The sequence below is a fragment of the Poecilia formosa genome, unplaced genomic scaffold, assembly GCF_000485575.1.
Source record: "Poecilia formosa unplaced genomic scaffold, Poecilia_formosa-5.1.2 Scaffold11, whole genome shotgun sequence".
NCBI classification, from domain to species: domain Eukaryota; kingdom Metazoa; phylum Chordata; class Actinopteri; order Cyprinodontiformes; family Poeciliidae; genus Poecilia; species Poecilia formosa.
This window is the reverse complement of record NW_006799950.1, coordinates 4,800,052-4,820,288: the sequence shown is the minus strand read 5'-3', so window position 1 is coordinate 4,820,288 and position 20,237 is coordinate 4,800,052. Positions and strand designations below refer to the sequence as shown.

At 38.9% G+C, this 20,237-nt stretch overlaps 1 protein-coding gene across 7 annotated transcripts; it reads right to left on the bottom strand.

Moving 5' to 3' along the window:
* Positions 1 to 1,472: 1,472 nt before the first annotated feature.
* On the bottom strand, positions 1,473 to 20,133 carry pecam1b (platelet and endothelial cell adhesion molecule 1b). Of its 7 annotated transcripts, XM_007545028.2 has the most exons (14): positions 19,915 to 20,133; positions 19,800 to 19,817; positions 16,636 to 16,932; positions 15,968 to 16,246; positions 15,620 to 15,892; positions 15,180 to 15,452; positions 14,087 to 14,365; positions 13,470 to 13,745; positions 11,486 to 11,590; positions 5,107 to 5,160; positions 4,161 to 4,250; positions 3,661 to 3,717; positions 2,839 to 2,861; positions 1,473 to 1,755 (listed from the first exon to the last, which is right to left on the bottom strand). In XM_007545028.2, exons 1-14 carry the CDS (start codon positions 19,955 to 19,957, stop codon positions 1,651 to 1,653), a joined length of 2,172 nt encoding a protein of 723 aa, XP_007545090.1. In that variant the 5' UTR covers positions 19,958 to 20,133; the 3' UTR covers positions 1,473 to 1,650. The 7 variants fall into 7 exon arrangements, with proteins under 7 accessions (XP_007545090.1, XP_007545103.1, XP_007545109.1 ...); XM_007545041.2 differs by lacking the exons at positions 1,473 to 1,755; positions 2,839 to 2,861; positions 3,661 to 3,717; positions 4,161 to 4,250; positions 5,107 to 5,160 and adding exons at positions 8,328 to 8,900; positions 10,271 to 10,350; positions 11,340 to 11,370 and having other exon boundaries at positions 19,915 to 20,131; XM_007545051.2 differs by lacking the exons at positions 1,473 to 1,755; positions 2,839 to 2,861; positions 3,661 to 3,717; positions 4,161 to 4,250; positions 5,107 to 5,160 and adding exons at positions 8,814 to 8,900; positions 10,271 to 10,346; positions 11,340 to 11,370 and having other exon boundaries at positions 19,915 to 20,129.
* Between the last annotated feature and the right edge of the window lie 104 nt (positions 20,134 to 20,237).

Genomic DNA, 20,237 nt, shown 5'->3' with positions numbered 1-20,237 from the left:
GTTTAAAAAACTGAACTTTCTAACACGTCACACTTAGCTACAGCTTAAATGAAAAGCACCCCGCACTCACACTGTGTGGGTTGTAACAAACTGTCAGTTTGTTTCAACAAAAAAAATAAATAAATAAATAAATAAAAAATCAAGGTGCAACAAGATCAAGAAAAGGCTAAGTAACACTAAGTAAATTATATAATAGTAAAAAAATCTGCATTATAGTGCACTTAGTCTATAAATGAGGAGAATAGAGGAATGTAAGGCACTTTATATTTTCTTGAAGTACATATAAACCCCAGTAGATTCTATTAAAAATGGTTATCAAATTAAAGTTAGTGATTTCTTCTAACTTTTCAACTTATAAAATGACAAGATTTATGTCATACTCAGAAGTGTTCACGCCCTTTAGCGTATTGTGTTGTTCTGCCACAGGATGGACTCAGACCAGGAACAAAACACGAACCTTGAAAGCAGAGAGAGAAATGCAGGCCGAGATTTAGTACAATGGCGCCCTCTACTGGTGAATAACTAGAAACGCTGTTTTGTCGAAGTAAATATTTTTCAAGAGTTTTGCAACAAACCTTAGACTATTAATTAATAAAAATCACTTAGTTCATGCCTTCCCTTCTCCCTCTGCTCCCTTTCCTGCTTTTTAAACTGCTCAGTAAATTTGTACCACACACAAAATATTTACAAGGAGTCCATACAATGCTAAGAAAACAGTTCTCCCCTTTACATTTTTTTTTAATTTGTTGTCATTCTTCCATTTTACAGATTATCAAACAAGTTTTCACCAAATGGAAACCAAACATTAAACATAAAAGATTATCCAAAAGTGTTGGGGATCGTTAAGTTTTCTTTAGCAAAATAAGACTGACCTTTGTGTTGCTTTTTGATCAGTAGTGTTTTTATGCAGTCTCTTTGCTGTTGTTGACTCATGAAGGACGGGAAGCCTGCAGTGTTTCAGATGTTCGACATTGTCTGACCACCTGGACGAATCACTGATGCGCTCTGAGTAATGTCAGTGGGCTGGCCACTCCCAGGAAGTTGCACCAATTTTCCATGTTTTCTCCATTTGTGGACGACGACACTTGGTGTGGTTTGGCAAAAGCCTTAGAAATGACGCTGAAACCCAGAGGGATTCAATGTTCTCATCTCTTCTTGAAGTTGTTTAGACAGAAGCATTATGTGTTTCCTTTCAGATCTTGTGGCCAACTTTATGCCTGTGGCATGGGTGTAGCTTAAACTCGTCAAAACAATGTAGTTAATCATTGAAATGACAGGCCAGTGATATTTTTTATTATTGTAAATGAAACGATAATATCAAAACGCATATTTGTATTTTTATATCTTTGTCTGATATTAAAATGTAAGTATGTCAAGAAACAGCAAAAAGTTCTTTTCCGTGGTCATTTATTTTCAAAGCTTTTTATAGGATCATCGTCTCTTGTTGTTAAATCACACATGAAGATGTAATGTGTTGGCTTAAAAGGCTTTTATTAAAGTGAAAAATATTTACAGCAATCCAGCAGTCAGTAATATGACTGAAAGTAAGTGGTGAAGTGTTTTAAAGAAACAGAAAAGCGTGGACATGAAGCGTAAGGGAGAAAGAAAAAACATTACAGCCCATGAAGTGAGTAAAGACAGCACTCATCTTCAATCCACAGGCATCGGCAGATCTGAGTAGCTGATATCTTTAGGACTGTGCTGCGTGATCCTAGGTTGCTGGTCTCCATTCAGGTCAACGTACTTTACTGAACCCTGCGGACACGTAATGCAAAGTCAGCAAACTCAAATTTAAAACCGCATCATAACCAAAATAAGCTATAAACAAGGATTCGATCTCTTTTTTTTTTTTTTTTTTTACTGGTGAATACACCTATAAAACGCAAGCATGAAATCTTAAGCAATCAGACCAAACAGCATCTTTAAAGAAGAAGATGCATGCACTGTTTATTATGTCCAGTTGCTCCCATTTTGCTGCCTTCAATGCCATGTAAGGGCAGCAGCAGCACACAGTGAGGCTGCATGTTGGTCGGGATGGGCTTGGCACTAATTTGACTGGAGCAAAGTGCTGATCTGAACAACTGATAGGAAAGGAAGCCTGGGCGCCAAATGCCTTTGTTCATCTCTGGAAACTTTGACAACAGTTTCCCTTTATGGCTGCAGAGAGTCAAAGCAACCAGGAGGCGGCCGAAGACAAAAACTGAAAATGAAAGTTTTAGGAAGGACATGCAGTTCATGTTATTCAGCAAAGAATTGAGAAATCCATCCTTCAAGGGTTTGGCATAATAGTCCTTGAAGGCACAAAACATTTAATGTCAGACATCTAAAAGAAAAACAAAACAAAAAAAAAAGGTCTTAAAATGATCTGTCTCAATCTTGAATTTCTAAGATAAATCTGGATAAATGTAGCTAAAAATTTAATCTAGCTAAATGCTGAGTTACACATTTCATTTAGTTAATTATTTAGCTAAATATTTTACTTAAGTATATTATTAATTTAATGTTTAATTTTGCTAAATGTGGAAAAGTTGATTTTGAAAAATCAGCTTCTATATACGTTACAGCGGGTGTTTGCTGTATTTTCCATTACATACTTCTGGAAACCTGAGAAACAATATCTTTTTAAATGACTAAAAGTAAATATTTTTTATACATCTTAGGACGGATCGAGACTTTTTTATTTATTTATTTATTTTTTTTGGCATTTTTCTGTACAGAACAAAACGAAATTGGCAAAACACTTTTAGCATGTAATTCTGCCTTTTAGGGCAAAACTTGTAGATGCCATCCAATGACTCATTGTTAAGAAATGTCTCGGAAGAACGCCCAGTTACTCACGTAGTCGTGGTGGTCAGTGGCACCTGCAGGAAAAAAAAGCATCACCAGTTAAACATGCAAAGTCCTGCCCACTCACTGCCTGACCTCAGAGCAGCCCATTAGTCATTTTTATCAGTGATTCATTAGGAACCCCTCTGCAGGGACCTCTGCCCCATAAACCCAGCCTAATATCTCTAATCTGACTCTGTATTTACATTACGTCTGATACGCACTTGGGTAAAAAAAAAACAACCTAAAACACCTCACGGTTCCTTTGTACAGGAAACATTAGGTCTCTGATGGGCTACATGATAGACATGTCCAGCTTCTGTCTGCTTGTATAATAACAGGAAGTTCCTGACTGCAGTAACAGGATGAGACTGCTCCTGTGAGCTGCAGTGCAAATTCACCTCTCTGACTCCACGTCACGTTTAGTAAAAACGTAAAGAGGCTCAAGCCATAAATATTGTTGTTGTATATTCTTTTCCCTTTTTAGAGCCAGAAATCAAGCCTTAAGGGGATGCAACAACAAGGTTCATATGGCTACAAAGAAAGAAGAAGTTTATAGGTTTGATCAAATGACTTTTGGGGATCTAATTATGCATTTGAACAGTTATTTTTCTCAGACTGGAAAGATAAGGCAAGGAACAACTACAGCGAATTAAAAAAAAAAAAGAAGTTCCAATTTATTATAGGTTTTCTGTAATATTTAGGATAAAAACTATCCAAATTAAAAAAAAAAAAAAGAAAACACAGAGGCGGATGAACAAAAGTCACTCAGTATTCAAACCAGAACAATTTAAGACATTGTCAATAAAAGGGTGTTAGTGGAGGCGAACTCACCGTGTGGAGAGTTTTGGAGCTCGCTGTAAACTGTGTCTGTGCCTTTTCTAAGAGGGTCTGTTCGTGGAAGAGACAAAAACAGGCAGTCTAAGCATCAAAGGAAAAAATTTGAGCAGATACTGTCTGTTTGAAATATCATAAACAGCGTCCTAAAAATAGGAGGGTCTTGCCACTGTCTTCACCCCGATGGGATCCAGAGCACGAGGCCATGACAATGAAGGAACGAACATCAAAACCTTCTCTGCAATTAGCTCAACCCTTCCTGTTTACAACTGCTGCAACAGTGCTGGAAATCCCATCAGCTATCCATGTCAGCAATGAGGTGTATCAATTAAGTGTAATTAGGCCCCTCCCAGGAAGTCTTGCCCTGTCTTATCAGCGTCTAAGGAATGTGGCACAGTTCTGCAGATTTGTCCAGAAAAGGGAGAAGCTCTGGGTAACAAAAAGAGCAGACGAGCTGAGGCTTCACGCAGAGAAGAGTTTAGGTTTTTGTGTATTACTTTTAGCAGGATCTGATGAGCGCGGATGCACCACCTCCGTGTACTCCACCTCTGGCTCGTTGGACAACGTGCTGAGATCGTCGTCAGTTTCTGCATGAGAAAAATTCACGTCAACGCAATAACGCGACATTTCAAAATCTCTTCATTCTCTAGCACCCCACATCCACACAAATAGATAGGCAGCTATGTCAATCCGAGCAAGTGAAATTCCTGCCACTTTAACACCCCAAAGACAGTGACTCTGAAAGGCCACAGAATCCTTTTCTGTGGAGGCATTTACAAAAATTCAAAACCACCACAAATCTCTGCCAGCACCAGGATGAAAGGCCTTATCAGCCACATGAGACCACAAGAGACGTTAGCGAAACAAATAAAGCAGTTTCAGCAGGGACGAACGACTTTCCTGAAGACAATAAGTCAGAATAAAACGGAGTCCAGAGAAAACCAGATGAAAATATGGTCTTTCAGTAAAGTAAAGACAAGAAAGGCAGCAATTGGAACTATCTCAGATATGAAAACAACAAGTGTCTATTTGTCAATCCGCGAGAGTTTATGTCAGTTTTCAATCAAAATGTATGAAATGCTTCTGCCTTGGCTTCTCAATTTACTCAATTGTAAATTTAGCTGATGCAGTTAGTAACTAATGTCATTATTGAAGGACGCTTCTGTTATTTTCATACCTAAACAACATGGAAAAGAAACACAGGAAGAAAGACGGAATAAAAAATACAAACATAGGCATCAAACAACCACTAATGTTCAATAATTGTCTCTAAATAACAATTGCTAATCACATCCACAATTCTCTTTCAAATGAAAATAGATCTGTCTTTTTGTAAGGCTGATGACTAATGACTAAATGTAAAATTCTTTAGTTCTTTTAACAAATGATTTGAAAGAAATGTATGAACCCCACGATGGTAATGGTGCTGCAGTTCTGTCTCACCTGCTTCAGGTTTCCTGCTGCTCCATACGCTCTCTGGAGTTCTGTCCACTCTCACTGTTAAACACAGACCAAACAGATTAAGTTAAGACAAAACTATAATTTACAATTTAAACCTCAAGGGGCGAAATTATATCAAAAGCAATTTCTGGAAACTTTCCCAGCATGCAAAAAATAAAAAAATAAAAAAATAAAAAAGGAAAAGAAAAGAAAAGAAAATCCACTAAACAAATTTTTCAAACTTTTAAACACAAATAAGGAAAGCAGATGGGTCAAGGTCTCAGCTCGGCCCGGTACAAGTCATCACCGCAAAGTTCCCGTCGGTCCTCCGGTGCCTACGCAGCCTGAGCTGCGCTCTGCGCTCCCCATGGAGACTCTTTGGAGCTTCCACAACAAAAAACAAAAGAAATGAAACTGTAACCTTCAGAGAGTGATTGCAGGCCTCCTCCAGAACCGACGTCTGGACCATCCATCGTCCATCTGCTGCAACCTCTCTAATGTCTCCATCATTGTCTCAATCACTAACACCATCCTCTCCTTTGCAGTGTTCATTCTCATCATCATCATCGCATTCTTATGCACTCTTTCCTCCTTTGTCATCTTTAGTGTGTTTTTGTCATCGCCCCCTCTATTGCAGACTTCATGTCTTGAGAATCTCAGTTCTTTCTTGTTTTGTCTGTATTTATTTTTGATTATGTGTTAGCTTTAATCAGGTTTGTTTTGGTAAAATCCCACAGTGTCCTTTTTTATTAGCCTCTATAGTTATTTCTGTGTTATTTGCTTTAGTTCCCTGCTGAAGTTCTTGTTGTTCCAGCTGCCCTTCCTTCTTCTTATTAGTCACACATGATTCTCATGTCTCTCACTCTCCCTCCTGGTAGTTGTAACCTGAACAGTTTTCTCACCTCCTTACCAGATTATCCTGTTTTCTGTGCTCTGTTTTTTCTCCATGCTGGTCTCCTTGCGGTGCAGTTCCTTTGTTGTTTTCCTGTCTGATTGCCTCAACTTTCTCCTGTGCAGATTATTAGTTTGTTTTTGTTGTTTTTTTCCCTTGTTAAAAGGAAATTTCCATCTGCTCTGCACCGGGGTCCCATCCTTCACTTATAGAGATTGTGAGGAGTTGAGAGGCTGCTAGCTGCCAAGCTAGGATAACTTAACCCGGATATTATTGATATTAACCTGTAATGCAAAGTTGGACATGGTGGGTAAAATGAGACCGAGCACAAACGAATTGTGAGTTGAAAAGACAACCTCTTGAGAAAAATGCAAAGGGAGAGGGAAGGTGTTAGGTAAGCAACGCATACATGATGGACAGCACTAAGACCCTCCTTCTATCTCTGACTGGTTGTTTCCAGTTAGCACTGGGAGAAGGCAGATATTTTTTATTTTCTCAGATTATCTGTCTCATACTGTCACAACATAGTGACAGTTTCAGCAAATATGTAAAATATATATATATATTTCTTTTTTTTATAAAACTTACATACTGCAGCTTTAAGTTCCAATATGAGCATCAACTAGAGCACAAAGCAAGATCGATAAACTGAGATAGATTCAACTGGACAATGTGATTAGACGAATGCACTCCTGAAATAATTTTCACAAATTCCCATAAACACACTAACATTTTTTCCATGTGTCCTTTAAATGTATTCTTAATCTGGCATATATTCTTTGCTAAAAGCAAGGAGAAACTTTCTGTGGCGTTCCATGTCACTATGACCCTCTAAGTTACTGTAACAAAAAAACAAAAAAAAGGTTTCACATCCTTAATTGCTGAACACAGAAACCCTCAGAAACTCAGCTGAGTTGTTCACAATAGTCTGTTAATTTAAGAGCGACTGTGCCGCAGATTCTGGCAAAAACAACTTCCCCAGTTGGTAATGTAATCTCATACGCGGCTCAATCGAGGCTTATGTGAATAATTTCCTGCCCCTGCTGAGTGCATTCAAACTCGCCTGGCCTGGAACAAAACAAACCCAACCCACCAAAATACCAGCAGTGTGATCAGCGCAGCAGAGCTCTTCATGCCAGCATGGGAAGCAAATCAGAGACTCCATTGTTCCACCATTTCAAGGAAGTCTCTGCAGAGCATTTAGCTTTCAGGAAGCAAACTGACTTCATGGTATGCAGTCGCTCTTGCCTCAGGACTTCGATAAAACCAAGCCTGCAAGGTCATATGTCAGATATGTCACAGTTCAGTCAGAGGTTTATATAAACACATGACTGGCATGAATGTCACAGTTACAATGATGCATTTGAACTAGTCTTTGTTCAGGGTCGCCTCACAGATTTAATTATTTTATTATGGAACAACAATTAGGTGCATACTTTTGAATTGTGGAAACACCCTCAATCAAAATAGTAATGCTGCTCATGTTTTTTTTTAATTAAGGCTGAGGCTGAGAGCATTTTTTCAAGCTAAATATTAGCCTGTTTTATATATCCCAGCAGCACTTTGATATATACTTGGGATAATTGTCCTGTTCGATCACCTAAACCGGTCCTGCTTTCCACCGTCAAGCTGATGATGTGACTTTTCTCTTCGTTATTCTACCCAGGTTGTTAATGTACCTGTACCACTGCCAGAAAAACAAACCCACACCATGACACAACCACCGCCACGCTTGACATCAGGCACAGAGTTGTTTGGTTTGAAATCTTTACTTTGACTGCCCCAAACGTAAGTCTTCTCATTGTAACCAAGCAGCATCATTTTTCTTGCCCAATCAAGAAGAGCTCCGACTTGTCCATGTGATTAGCTACGAAGGTGTGGAAGCCAAGTCTGCTCTCTTGATAGCACTCTGTAGGCCAGGTTGAAATTTTAGACTCACTCTGAATGGCAGTCCTGAAGAAATGACATCATCTCTGTCAAAATGTGATCATATCCACCCTGAAAACCAACAAGTTCTATAATCCTGTCAATGTCAAGAATAGTGGTCAGGATAATTAAACCAGGAACTGGAAGGTTAACAAAAATAAATCATGTGGAGCTCCATAAGGGACATCTAAATGAATGTCGCTTGGTTTTGTGTATCACATGTCCCAGCCTGTTTCTGTAATGTATAGAAAAAAAACTTCCTATTTTATATTTTATGTATCAACAGTAGCCCCAAAACCTATGATTAGTGCATGTAAACTTCTGACTGCCAGTGTTTAACAACATATTTCAGCAATTCAGGTGTCGTTCAAAAGCGGGAGAAATGAATGAACGGTTGAGACACACCTCTAAATAAAATAAACACCTTTATTCTACAGAACTGCTCTCCGTCATCAGTCCAGTAATTAACCAAAATTATATACACACATTTCCTGTTATAATATATACAGATCAGTGTTATCAGGTTTACTTCATGTAGATTAGATGAACAGATGAAACAAGAAACGGGCATGCAGTCACACGGAAAAACGACACAAAGGTCAAAAAACGATTGTTAGGACAATGACTGAAAGAGGAGGGGAGAGGGAGCAGTGGTCCCTAGTTTATTTCTTGTTCTTAAAAAAAACAAAGAAAAAACAAAACAAAACAAAAAATGGGGCCCTCCATTTTGCAGGGAAACAAAATATTGTCCACTTCCTCCAAAATGTCGTAAACATCAGGAAAGTGTTTCTGTCTCCTGTGTTTGTCTCGTAAGTCTTTCAGAGTTTGGTTTTCTTTAAAAATAGAGCACTCTGCCTCTACACTGTTGCTGGGATACTGTAGCTGCTCCTGTTGCTGATGTCTGCAGGAAGCGATGCAACGCTACCTCGCGTCCCATTGGTCACTCTCCCCTCCTTGTCATCATAGAACGACGCTGCGTCTGGAACAAGAGGATAATGGCTGCTCTAAGCAGGTTGCAGAAAATGAGAGAAAAGTAACTTCCCTTCTTGCGGATACACCGAAAACAAACTGTGTCTCATTGCTAATGCTGCTGTGACTCATGCTCAAGCATAACACGACATGCAAAGGCAAAAACAAATAAAATAAATAAAAATACGAGGACAAGGAGATTTATCACACATTTAAGGACAGAATTTATCAGACGCCCCTGCTTTTTTCAAACATCTGATTTTCATTTGGGATGTTTACATTATTCACTCAAAAAAAAAACAACAACACATGGGCCAAAAATATTACCCTCCTGTTCCAGTTATTTATCTGTATTTATTTGTTATTGGATAAAAACCAGAAGTAATTTGTTGTACTTTTCAACAATCTGACAAGTTCCCTGATCAATTAGATCTCGTTCTCCTCTCTCTGATCTGGAACGGAGCTTTGGCTTCAGTTCACTCCAGATTTTCTATGCTGGCTGCACATCAGTCAGAAATGTTTGGTGAATGCAGCTCTTCACCAGGAGCGACGCCTGTTTTACTGCTGACTTCTTCAGGGTTTTTTTTTTTTTGCTCTTTTCAAATTCTTCATCTAGGGTTGTTTATTCTGATTTCCTTCAAGCAAGAAGAGATTTCAAAGTGCAGCTGTGCTAAAGCTTCACCACAGCATGATACTCCCTCTAACGTGTTCCACTGTGGGGAGGGTATATTCTTTAGGTTAAAGGTCTCTCCTTCCTTCCATTATGTTCATCTCCAATTTAAAGAGATTTTTGTGTTGTTGTTTTTGATATGATGCATTCCTAAATGAAAGCTGAAATCCGTAATGAAGGATTAAAGGTTAGAGGATAAATCTCAGTTCAAACCACTGGTGTGCATTAAAGCTGCCTTAATAAAAAGGTCAGTTATTAGAGGGCTAACAATATTGACCCCTGCATTTTTTCCCTAAAATGGCTTGGTTATTTTATGCAAATACAAATAAATAACAGCGCTATCCAAAGAAAACTGATTCTTGCTCTGTTGAGAGCAAGGATCAGCACCTAGGAACATTTTGTGAAACATCAAATCACACAGGGGGGTTAATAATAATTTTGTCCTCAATGATAAACATGCTGAGCATGCACAAAAAAAACAAAACAAAAAAAAAACAAGAAATCTGCCACTCAAAGGAAGCACAGGCAACAACAAGGTCATCCTGATCTGACCTCTTCATGCATGCAGGCCAGAGCATGGATTATTGCTGTGAGTAAAGGTGTTACAACACAGTGTGATGAGTGTTTAGGGTGGGATAATGGCTTGTTAGGTGATAAATACTGATGGGGCCTGTAAGCAACACACAGGAGGACGGTAAAAACCAAGCTACCTGTGGCTGCATTATAAACCTCTGTGTCGTGGGTTAGAGCCACTGTTAAAGAGTCATCTGATTTAGGGCTCGCAGGCTTTCTGAGAAATGGTGAAAATAAAGTCAGCTGCAGGCAAACGTGACGTCAGATAAACACTAAAGAAACTACACGAGGTGTTTTGCATGTAGTAGACATTGTAATCGTGCGACTGTGGTTTCTGCCCACATTTTTCACTTATTCATAAGTCGTGGAAGAAAAAAATGCATCAGTATTAATTTACCTTTACTCTAAACTGACTCCAGAACAATGTTCCAATAAGACAAACATAACTGCGACAAATAACAACTTGACAAGAAAGGACCTGAAGCAGGAAGTGACTCAAGTAAAAGCAACAAATCAGCGTAAAATGTTCACGACGTGCGAACTGATTCAGTGATGTAGCCAACCGCAGAACTAGAACTTTGTTTTCTTTGGTTAATATTTATTTAGCAATGGTCTGATAGCATCAATTCATGCGTAATAGTAAAATGAGGAAAAAAAAACTATGTTTACTAATTAAAGCAAAAGTCTCATCATTCAGTAAATACATTTTTAAAAAATCCATAAAACTCATTTGAGATTTCAAGATTATTATTATTATTATTATTATTATTATTATTATTACAGAATTAACAAGATGCAATTCCTGAAAATGTTTCTTCTATGCAAATCTAAGTGATTATTTATCTACTTATTTCATGGTTTCTGTTCTGTAGTTTATCATGAAACAATTAATCTTTGGAGCTTTGTTTAAAAGGTAAATAAATACCAAATCATTTCTGATACCCTGCAGGACAACAATTTATTTCTTGAAACTCAAATCCATTTGGCTCCCTATAAATATGAACTACCGGAACAAGGAATATAATGTTGAAAGAACAAATTGTGTTTCTGTCTACAAACATGCAAAACACGCCAAGTGCTTCCCATAACCCGCCGCATCCAAACTCTGCCGCATCGTCTGAACCACCTGATAAATCTGAACACCCTTCACCAGCTCCTAAAACATCCAGCACATTCAGGAGAAGCGAAAAGTCAAAGCCAACTCACACTGACAATTCAGCAGCTCTTTCTCTTTTTCCTACAATAAGAAACGATCAGTCAGAAGAGAGGGGGAGGCAGCAGGAGGAGGGAGGCTGGTTTTTATTTAAAGATGTAAGCGGCCTGAGTGTCTGGAGGACTGTAGATGTCTCTACCTCTCCTGGATCTTGTGAACAGAATAAAGCCCACCATCACCAGTGAGAACACCACCAGTATTATGGTCCCAGGAATCAGTAATTTCTTCCACATCGCCATGCCGACTGCAAAGAGAGACACAAAGGACAAAAAGAAACATGAGATAAGAAATGAGGATATGAAGAAAGATTTAAAATTTTATAATTATTATGTTTTTTGCTAGTTTTAGAGAAAAAATATTAGTACAGGGAGGTTAGGACATTTCTGATCGTTTTATTAAATTTACAAATATCTACATGTTTATCAGCGGATTTTGGTGGATAGGAATAAATAGACAAATAAAGAGCAAATGACACGAGTTAAAGTTTCCAAAGTCGCCAATTTAAGAAAACAAATGACAGAAATGGACTGAGGTATCAGTCAGAAGGGATCTAAATGTTACTTGAAGAGCATTGCAGCAAAAATAAGAGTTTTAAGGAGAGGAAAAACAAAAGATATCAGAAAGAAAAGACTTGAAAAACTATTGATTATTTTTATTTCAGCAAGCTCTGTAGAAAATTAATTTGTTTTTGTTTTATTTCATTTTTTTTATTTCTACTATTTTTTCCCCCTTTGCAGGTGTGATTCACCACCAGATCTTTCATAAAGCAAGTGTGTGTCAGTTTCTGAGATTGAAGAGGAATGTAAATGTTTTATGGACTGGTAGATTTGTAAAATAGACTTGTAAAAATTTCATTGCAAAATAAAATCAAGAAATCACTGAAACGGGTCCTGACTTAACATGACAAAGGCTAAAAACATCTCTGACTTTGGGAGTCAAGTGAACAACAGTGAGAACATTTATTCACAAAAGAAGAAAACATGAAACACTCGCCAACCAACATTATTCCAAGAAAGCATCAACAACTAATCCTGGGGGTCACAAAAGAGATCTGGAGCACCGCAGACCAAACTTCAAACTTCAGTGTTCATAATTCAACTAGAAGAAAGACAAACTGTGCAAAAAGGTCATCGACAGGAGAGTTTCAAGGCCACAAACGCTGCTGATCAAAAACAACGCAAAGCCCTTCTCACATTTGCCAGAAAAGCATCCCAAAAACTTCTGGGGGAAATATCCTGTGGACTAATGAGAAAAAAGGGGAACATTTGGGGAAATGTGTTTTATGTTACATCTAGTATAAAACGAATGGAGCATTTCTGTAAAAACAACATCATGCACACAGTGCAACATGCTGGCAGTGTAATGTTCTGGGTCTGCTTTGCTATTTCAAAGTCTGAACAAATCCCAGTTCTGTTCCAGAAAATGCTGACAGAGAATTGCTGCTATCAGATTCTAGAGAATGCGTTGATTTATTAGGCTTAATCCTGAAATATCAAAATTCAAGTGATTTTTTTTTTTAAAACTCAGAAAGACTCATGAACTAGGTTTGTCAGGATTACAAATTTTGCTGGACGATAAATTGTCCCAGAGGTTATTGCGATAAATGAGAAAATTATCACTTTGAGACCATTTTTCAGGGAAAGGAATAATAATGCAACAACACATTAAGAGATCAATAAACTTTAAATTCTAACAAACATTTAACACTTCTACTGGAAGATATTTGAAATATCCAAAATAAATAAACTAAACAACAAATAAAATGAATTATGAAGTCTCTGCAAACAAAATAATCCTTCAGAAATGGGCTAGTTGAGACCAATGCACCAAACTGAGAAGAGAGCGAGAAAAGAGAAAGAAGATAAATAATGAAAATGGAAATTGTTGAGCTCTTTTTAATTTTACATGTGACTAATTCATTTACTGCTTATTGTGACAGGCCAACTGGATGATGATTACACTTCTAGAATAAAAATAACAAAACATGGCACAATCTTTTGTGCTCATTAAAAGGTAGAACATACTAACAGATCAGACCAAATATCTAATAAAGTCCCTAGTTTTACTTTTATTTAGAGGATAGAATGAGGAAAGACGAGGTGGTTTACAGAAATCAGACTCACCTACTACGTTGATTTTATTACTTTTAACAGAGTTGGCTCGGTTCTCAGCCCGGCAGTAGTAACTGTCGGTGTGCTCCTTGTTCGCAATGAATTCGTAGTTTGTGTTGTTAGAATTAGTGGTCGTGGTGTCCAGTGGATTCAGATCATCACTGTCCCGGAACCACTTCACTGTTACAGGTGGCGTGCCCAAGAAAGAACAAATGAGGATGACCGAATGTCCTTCGGAAATGTCGCCGACGTCAGGAACGACCATCAGAGAGGCGGTGGTCATTGGCTCTAGAGGCAAGAAAAAAAAAGAAAACAAATATACATGTGTTGTGTTATAATCTCGAGTTATAGTCCATGTCATTTACTGGAAACACACAGAGTTGTCAAAAATGTTACAAAGAAAAGGTTTGTGGTTAAAAATGAGACCCAAACACATTTTCTGTCACCAGGGAACCCAACCCAGTGGTAAAGCAAGATGGTGGCACCGTTGTGGGACAGAACATATTTGATCTCATGAGAACTGAAGCACTCCTGTCCTTGAGAATATTCTGCAAAGCAGGCTGGGTTTCGTACAAAACAATATTAGCCAAATAAATGTGCTATTCTTTAATTCAGATTTTGATATTTACCAATGACAGCTGTTTGGAGTTTGTCACTTAGTCCAGGCGTCCTGTCCCCATTACTTGCTGTGCAGAGGTAGTGGTTTAGTCTTCCAGTTTCATTGATGACGACTGTAAAGTTAGCAGCTTTATTGAACTCATGAACAACGGCAATTTGGTTTTGTTTGCTAGCCTTCCACAGGGTGTATGTAATGGGTGGGGTGCCTGTGTCCGACAGACAGAAGATTGCAACTCTCTTCCCAAGGACTGCACTGCCAGAGACCCAGATCTTTGGAGTCGAGACGGGAACTAAAAAGGAGAGACATAGAAAAATTAAAATCGAGCCTAAGGTAATTGAAAAGCAATTCAAAACGTTTAGTTCAGAAAATACAAATACAAGGAAGAAGCAAAAAATATAACTGATGGGTGTCTTTAAACAAAGTATCTTTAACCTGTTGTTCACAGGTTGTCATTCACAGAGGACCCAAATTTGGGTCCTCTAGTGACAGACAGGTTAAAGAGCACTTTCTTTACCAACTCAGTGGGACAGCAGTTGAAATTAGTACATTATTAGTAATATAAATTTATCAACCTTTTGTATTTCGCATTATTTCTAAATATTGCACAGACCTATGAGGAAATATTAAACACCTCACACTAACCCCAAAGCAGCATCAAAAAGTAGCAGAAACAACAAACTATGTAGTTTTTAACAGGGGCTAATGAGTAAATCTACTGAGAAAAGTCAAGAAATGGCATCAGCAAAGCCTTCAAAGTCAAAGTATTTGAAGAAATAAACATAAATGGAGAAGAAATATTGATATGGTAAAGGCTGAGATAAATTTATGCAACCAGTTCATGTTATATTCATCTAGAATAAAGTGATTTATCAAACGGCATATCTGAATCATACACTGCTATTATATTCTATGGTTTTAATTAAGAATGACCCGGCACTCATCACATCATAAAATAATTGCAAACTGAACCGAAAACGAACAAACCCAAACACCACAGCTTCCGCCACATGATTATTTATAAAGAATACAGATGAAGACCAAATATGGTATGTAACATCAAAAACCAAACGTGAAGCTGCTGTTTTTGTCAGAGATGTGCTCACCTTTAGGATGAATTGTCAGCACGTTGCTCTTCTTCTTGATGCCCTTTGCAGCAGCTGTACATGTATAGTTGAAATCAATTGTCTTGGCTTTGCCAACAAATACTCCATTCCCTTTCCGAACCATTTGGTAGTCAAAAGGTTCAAGGCTGTAAATGAGGGATTCTCCTTCAAGTCTGTCATAAGACAGTTTCTCACTTCTGCATGTGAGACTAATTTCGTCTTCTTGGAAGACTTCGACAGCAGACACCCTGAGAGTGGGCACGGAGAACAGCTCTGTGGATGGATTGAGAACGAACAATTTATCGTGCAGTCGCTGAAAACATCGTGATATGTGGAAGGGTCTCAGAGAAGTGAAATAATCTCAATCAGAATATGATGAATATAGCAAAAAGTCAGAAAGGATTTCATGCAGTAACATCGTTCTTTCTGCGTCTGCTCACCCCTCACTGAAACCGTCTTGCTGACGACTTTTTCTACATCTCCTAGATCCAGCTGGCATCTAATGGTAAGGACTGGGGTTCTTGCATGTGCAGTCCAGTTAACATGGATATATGTTTCTCCACTCTCGAGCAGTTCGGTGTCCTGACTCAGGAAGAGCTCTCCTGCTTGGTAGCCCTTCGTAGAATTACTAACCGAGCAAGTGATGTTGAGAGTGTCACCTTCGTAGACATTGTCCTGAGGGGAAATCTTCAGGACTGGTTCGATGGAAAGTTCTGTGGAGGAAAACCCATAAATCATGAGGTGTGTTGAGACTTGGAAGAATTGACCAATGAACAAATCTAATGTACCTTCAACGGTAAGAGTGACTGTGTTGCTCTGTTGCGACTTAGATGGGTATGGCATGTTTAAGACAAGGTAGGAGCAGTGAATGTTGTGGTTCCCAACGCCTTTAGGGACAAACGTGAGTCTGCTGGAGGTCACCCACACTCCATTTTCGACTTCCTTGGAGTTATCGTGGAAGCTGAACAAAAGGGAACCTGTCTCTCCTTGTGCTAAACATGTGGCTGTTACTGATTCCCCCTCAGTGATATTTGCTTTGTTGATGCGGAGAACAGGCGTTGACATGCCTGGAAACCAGTGAACATAGAAAAACATGAGTGAGATTTGATGCAAACCAAAAACGGAAACAGACCCTTTCCTCCAAGTGTTAAATAACTTCCAATCAAACCACAGATAGCTTTTTCTTCAATGTACAGTGTGGAAAATAAATGTTGAACGCTTTTCTCAGTGACGATATTTCTAAAGGGGCGACTGATCTTATTGTTTTGAACAGTAATACTAATAATAATAATAATAGCATAATATTCATATTTCATGTCAACATGACCTATTATAGATTCAATCTCTGAGAAAAACTGATTTCTCCATTTTCACCAATGTATTTATTGTCACAATGTTTTATTTTCTCAAACACAGAGCGTACCTGTTAAACATCCTCAGGTGAAAACAGACTCACCTGTCACTGTGAGTGTTGCAGCTTCGCTGGTCTTCGCCTTTCCCATGATGGTTATCGCGCACTTGTACTTGCCATTGTTGGAGACTCTGGCCTGAGGCAGGCGGTAGAGCAAATCCTCAGAGGAGCTGGTTGTCTTGTTGTAGATTACACTGTCACCTTTGTATACGGTGTACACACGATTCAGTGCCTCCGTCCCAGAGGTGAGAACCTCGGCCTTGCATCTCAAAGCCACGTCGGTGTTTCTTTCCACGTCAGCACTGGGCTCGATGGACAGGTCCACTTTCGTTATTTTTACAGCTGGGGTGTGACATAGGCAACGATTATCAGAGTTTAATTGACAATAATATTAGCTTTAAAGAAGTCAAATTAAAAGGGGGAAGCTCACACTGACAACACTGATTTTGAGGAATTAAATGGCTTCCAGGAGGCGTAGGGGGTGTATCGCAGACATGGTTTAATGTTTTACGCCGATTCGTCTAAATTACATCCCGTTTCTGCCGAGGTTTTCAGGGGGTCAATCCAATGAATGAGCTGATCATTCACTTTAGGAGGGAAATGGTCAGAAACGGACAGGGGAACGTCTGCATCACCGACAGGGAGGTTTAGTGGGTCAGCAACTCTTTTTGGGAGTCAACGTCACAGCGAGACAGAAAACATTTCTGCTGAGAGGTTTATACGCCCTCTTCATCAGCACGAATCGCAACATTCATTCTGAGCTTTTATAGAAACAAAATAACTTTTTTTTTTAGAGTGGAGTTACTGTACAACATCAACAACTGAAACAACTCAAGTTTAAACCTAATAATCACAATAAATTAGAATATGGGTTCCGATAAAGCTCGTTTCAAGATTATCGTTATGCAGGTTTTACTTATTTTTTTCACAAGACCCACATTTCTGCATTAGGAAAGATTTTTTTTAAATTGGTCTGATGTAATAATCTAATCATAAATGCCAGCTAAACATTTTTATTAGTTGTAAGCAACGAATCATCATTCTTTACATAAATGAAAGTTTGAAAACAGACTGTATAAATGACCTACATAATGTAGGTCATTTATAACTTTTCATTAATATTCTAGTTTATTGATATGACTGTACATATAAACAATAAACAATTAGATGCCTAAAAGTCAGTTTCCAGGAAACCACATGACTTTTGTGACCATAAATATGGATATCTGGATATTGGACCACTTTTATTGTGAGAGTTTATTTGATCAATTCACAAACAGCTCAATCTTCGTCTCTTCTGACCATGAAACCTTTTTCTCTGAAGGCACTTGGCTTGTCCATTTGGGCCGCTGCAGATTTCAATCAGATGTGATGGTGCCAGTTTTATTGATATGGTTTGGTTCATGGCTGGGACTACCTCAGACCATGACAATATAAATGTGACTTCAATGTCGCACTAGAGGGTCTGCTGCCAATGCCAGGTTAGAGCGTCATTGGTTCCGGAAATCCAATGTACTTTTAGCTGATGGTGACAATTTGGGTGAAATGGAAAAAGGAGGATGCTCCAGCATACAGTAATAACACCAAGCATACATTAACACTGAATTTGGAATGGATAAAAATCACCAAGAAAAAGGCAATAAGCTTAAAACTGTGTTTGTACCAGAAAACCAACCACTTTAAATAAACGACATACTCTGCAGGAATAGAGAAAATTCACAATAAACACAAAAAAATGGTTCAGATTTCACCTCTTTCCTCGAATGATTGCAGCCATCAAACTCCACGTGCAACATAGAGAGAAAATAAGCACCTAATCTTAACCTGTTTTCATTCTGACATCAGCACCAAGCCTGATCTTGACTCGTCTTCAAGGGGAAAATGTTAAGCATTCAGAAATGAGGATAGTTGGAGGCAGAAAGCCTCGGCACGCCGACGTCAAACTATCAGACCACTCATACGAGTTGAGTGGCTGCTGCTGTGACTCAGAGAGGGGCGGTAAACAAACCTTGAGGAGGCAGGAAAAGCACTTTGTTTAACAAACGGGTCGCTCAGGGGACTTAGCACCGTTTCGGAGCGCACTGATTCTGGCCCACGCCCAGCATCATTCAGCAGGAGCTGGCAGGGCTGATGATGGGAAACAAGGCACGTGCAGGACTCAGGTTTGCTTCTGGGTTTCCCAAGCAGAACCTGATTAACAGACCAGCTGAAACTATACAGATCTGGAAACAAATTGAGAGGTCACTGCACTGAACCCCACTGAAAACCTCATGGTTATTCCACCAAATATTGATACCTGAACTCTTCCTGAGTTAAAACATTCGTATTGTTGTTTCTAAATGAGTGTAAACTTGTGTTCCTGAAATTGCTTGAGGTCTGAAAGCACTGCATCTTTTTTGTTATTTTGACCATTTCTTGTTTTCTACAAATAAATACAAAATTTTTGCTTGGAATTTCAGAGACATGTCAGTAGTTCATGGAATAAAAGAAAAAAAAAAATCATGTTACTCAAACATGTACCTATAAAAAGTAAAATCAGAGAAACTGATGATTTTAAGTGGTCTCTTAATTTTTCCCAAAGCTCTATATAAAATTATTAGATTTTTCTTCTGGTAATAAGACTTTTTTCTACCCTGTACTATTTTATTATTTACTTTGTCCTAATTTATACAGTACTGCTGCAAAATAAGTGATTTAAACTTACCCATTTGGTAAGTCAAAACATTGATTTTTTTTTGTGTGTGAACTTAGTTTATCTGTATCACTTGCATTACAAGAAAACAAGTGATGAAATCTGCCATATGAAATAAAATCTAAATATCAGAAGTGCAAAAGAACCGATCCAGCCTTGAGCACACAAAGCAGAGTTAAAATAGAAACTTTCCTTCCATCCTGGACCTGCTGCCTTACAGATCGGTATCTGCGGCCGATATGAACAGATTCCCACCTCCCACTGCCAGCAGCTCCAGAGGCGTGTGACGATCCTCGCCAACCAGTTCCCACCAGTGACTCCGATAACCGCCACTGAGTGTTCCCACTGACCAAAGAGGAGTATCTCTGCTCTTGCACATCAACTCCAAGCTCAATACCAACACCAAAATATTAAACATCCTTCTTTACTCAAGATAAAATGATCCCTCATGGATATATATTAGTCTGTTCATACAACAACTTTAGTCCAAATAGGATTTATTTCAGAACATGCTTACCCGCATTCAGAGTTGTCCCTGAGTGGAAGCATTGGAGAAAAGAAAGAAATAACCAGGTTAGTGAAGATCAGATCAACCATCTCCTGTTTGAAGAGAAGTGGGTGAGAAGCCTTACAGCTGAACAGGAGCGTGGAGGTGATCAGTGGCAGGAGGCCCATCCTGTCTGAGGAACGCCGAGGCTCCTGGTGGTCGTGGCTGTCCTTTAGGCACTGGACACTGGAGCTGCCTGACGGGCGCCGCACGTTAATGCGAGGATGGACCGGGGTCTGGTGGGTGGGAGCAGACACTGAGGTGGTGCTTTACCTCACCCAGTGGCGGCGGTTATCAGCCCAAGCAGCCATCGACTTGGCTTAATTTGACAGGAAGCGAGTGTTGTTTCCTCAGGATGTTCGCGCCGCCCGACTCTTTGCTGTTGTGGAATGTGTTCCACATACTGTG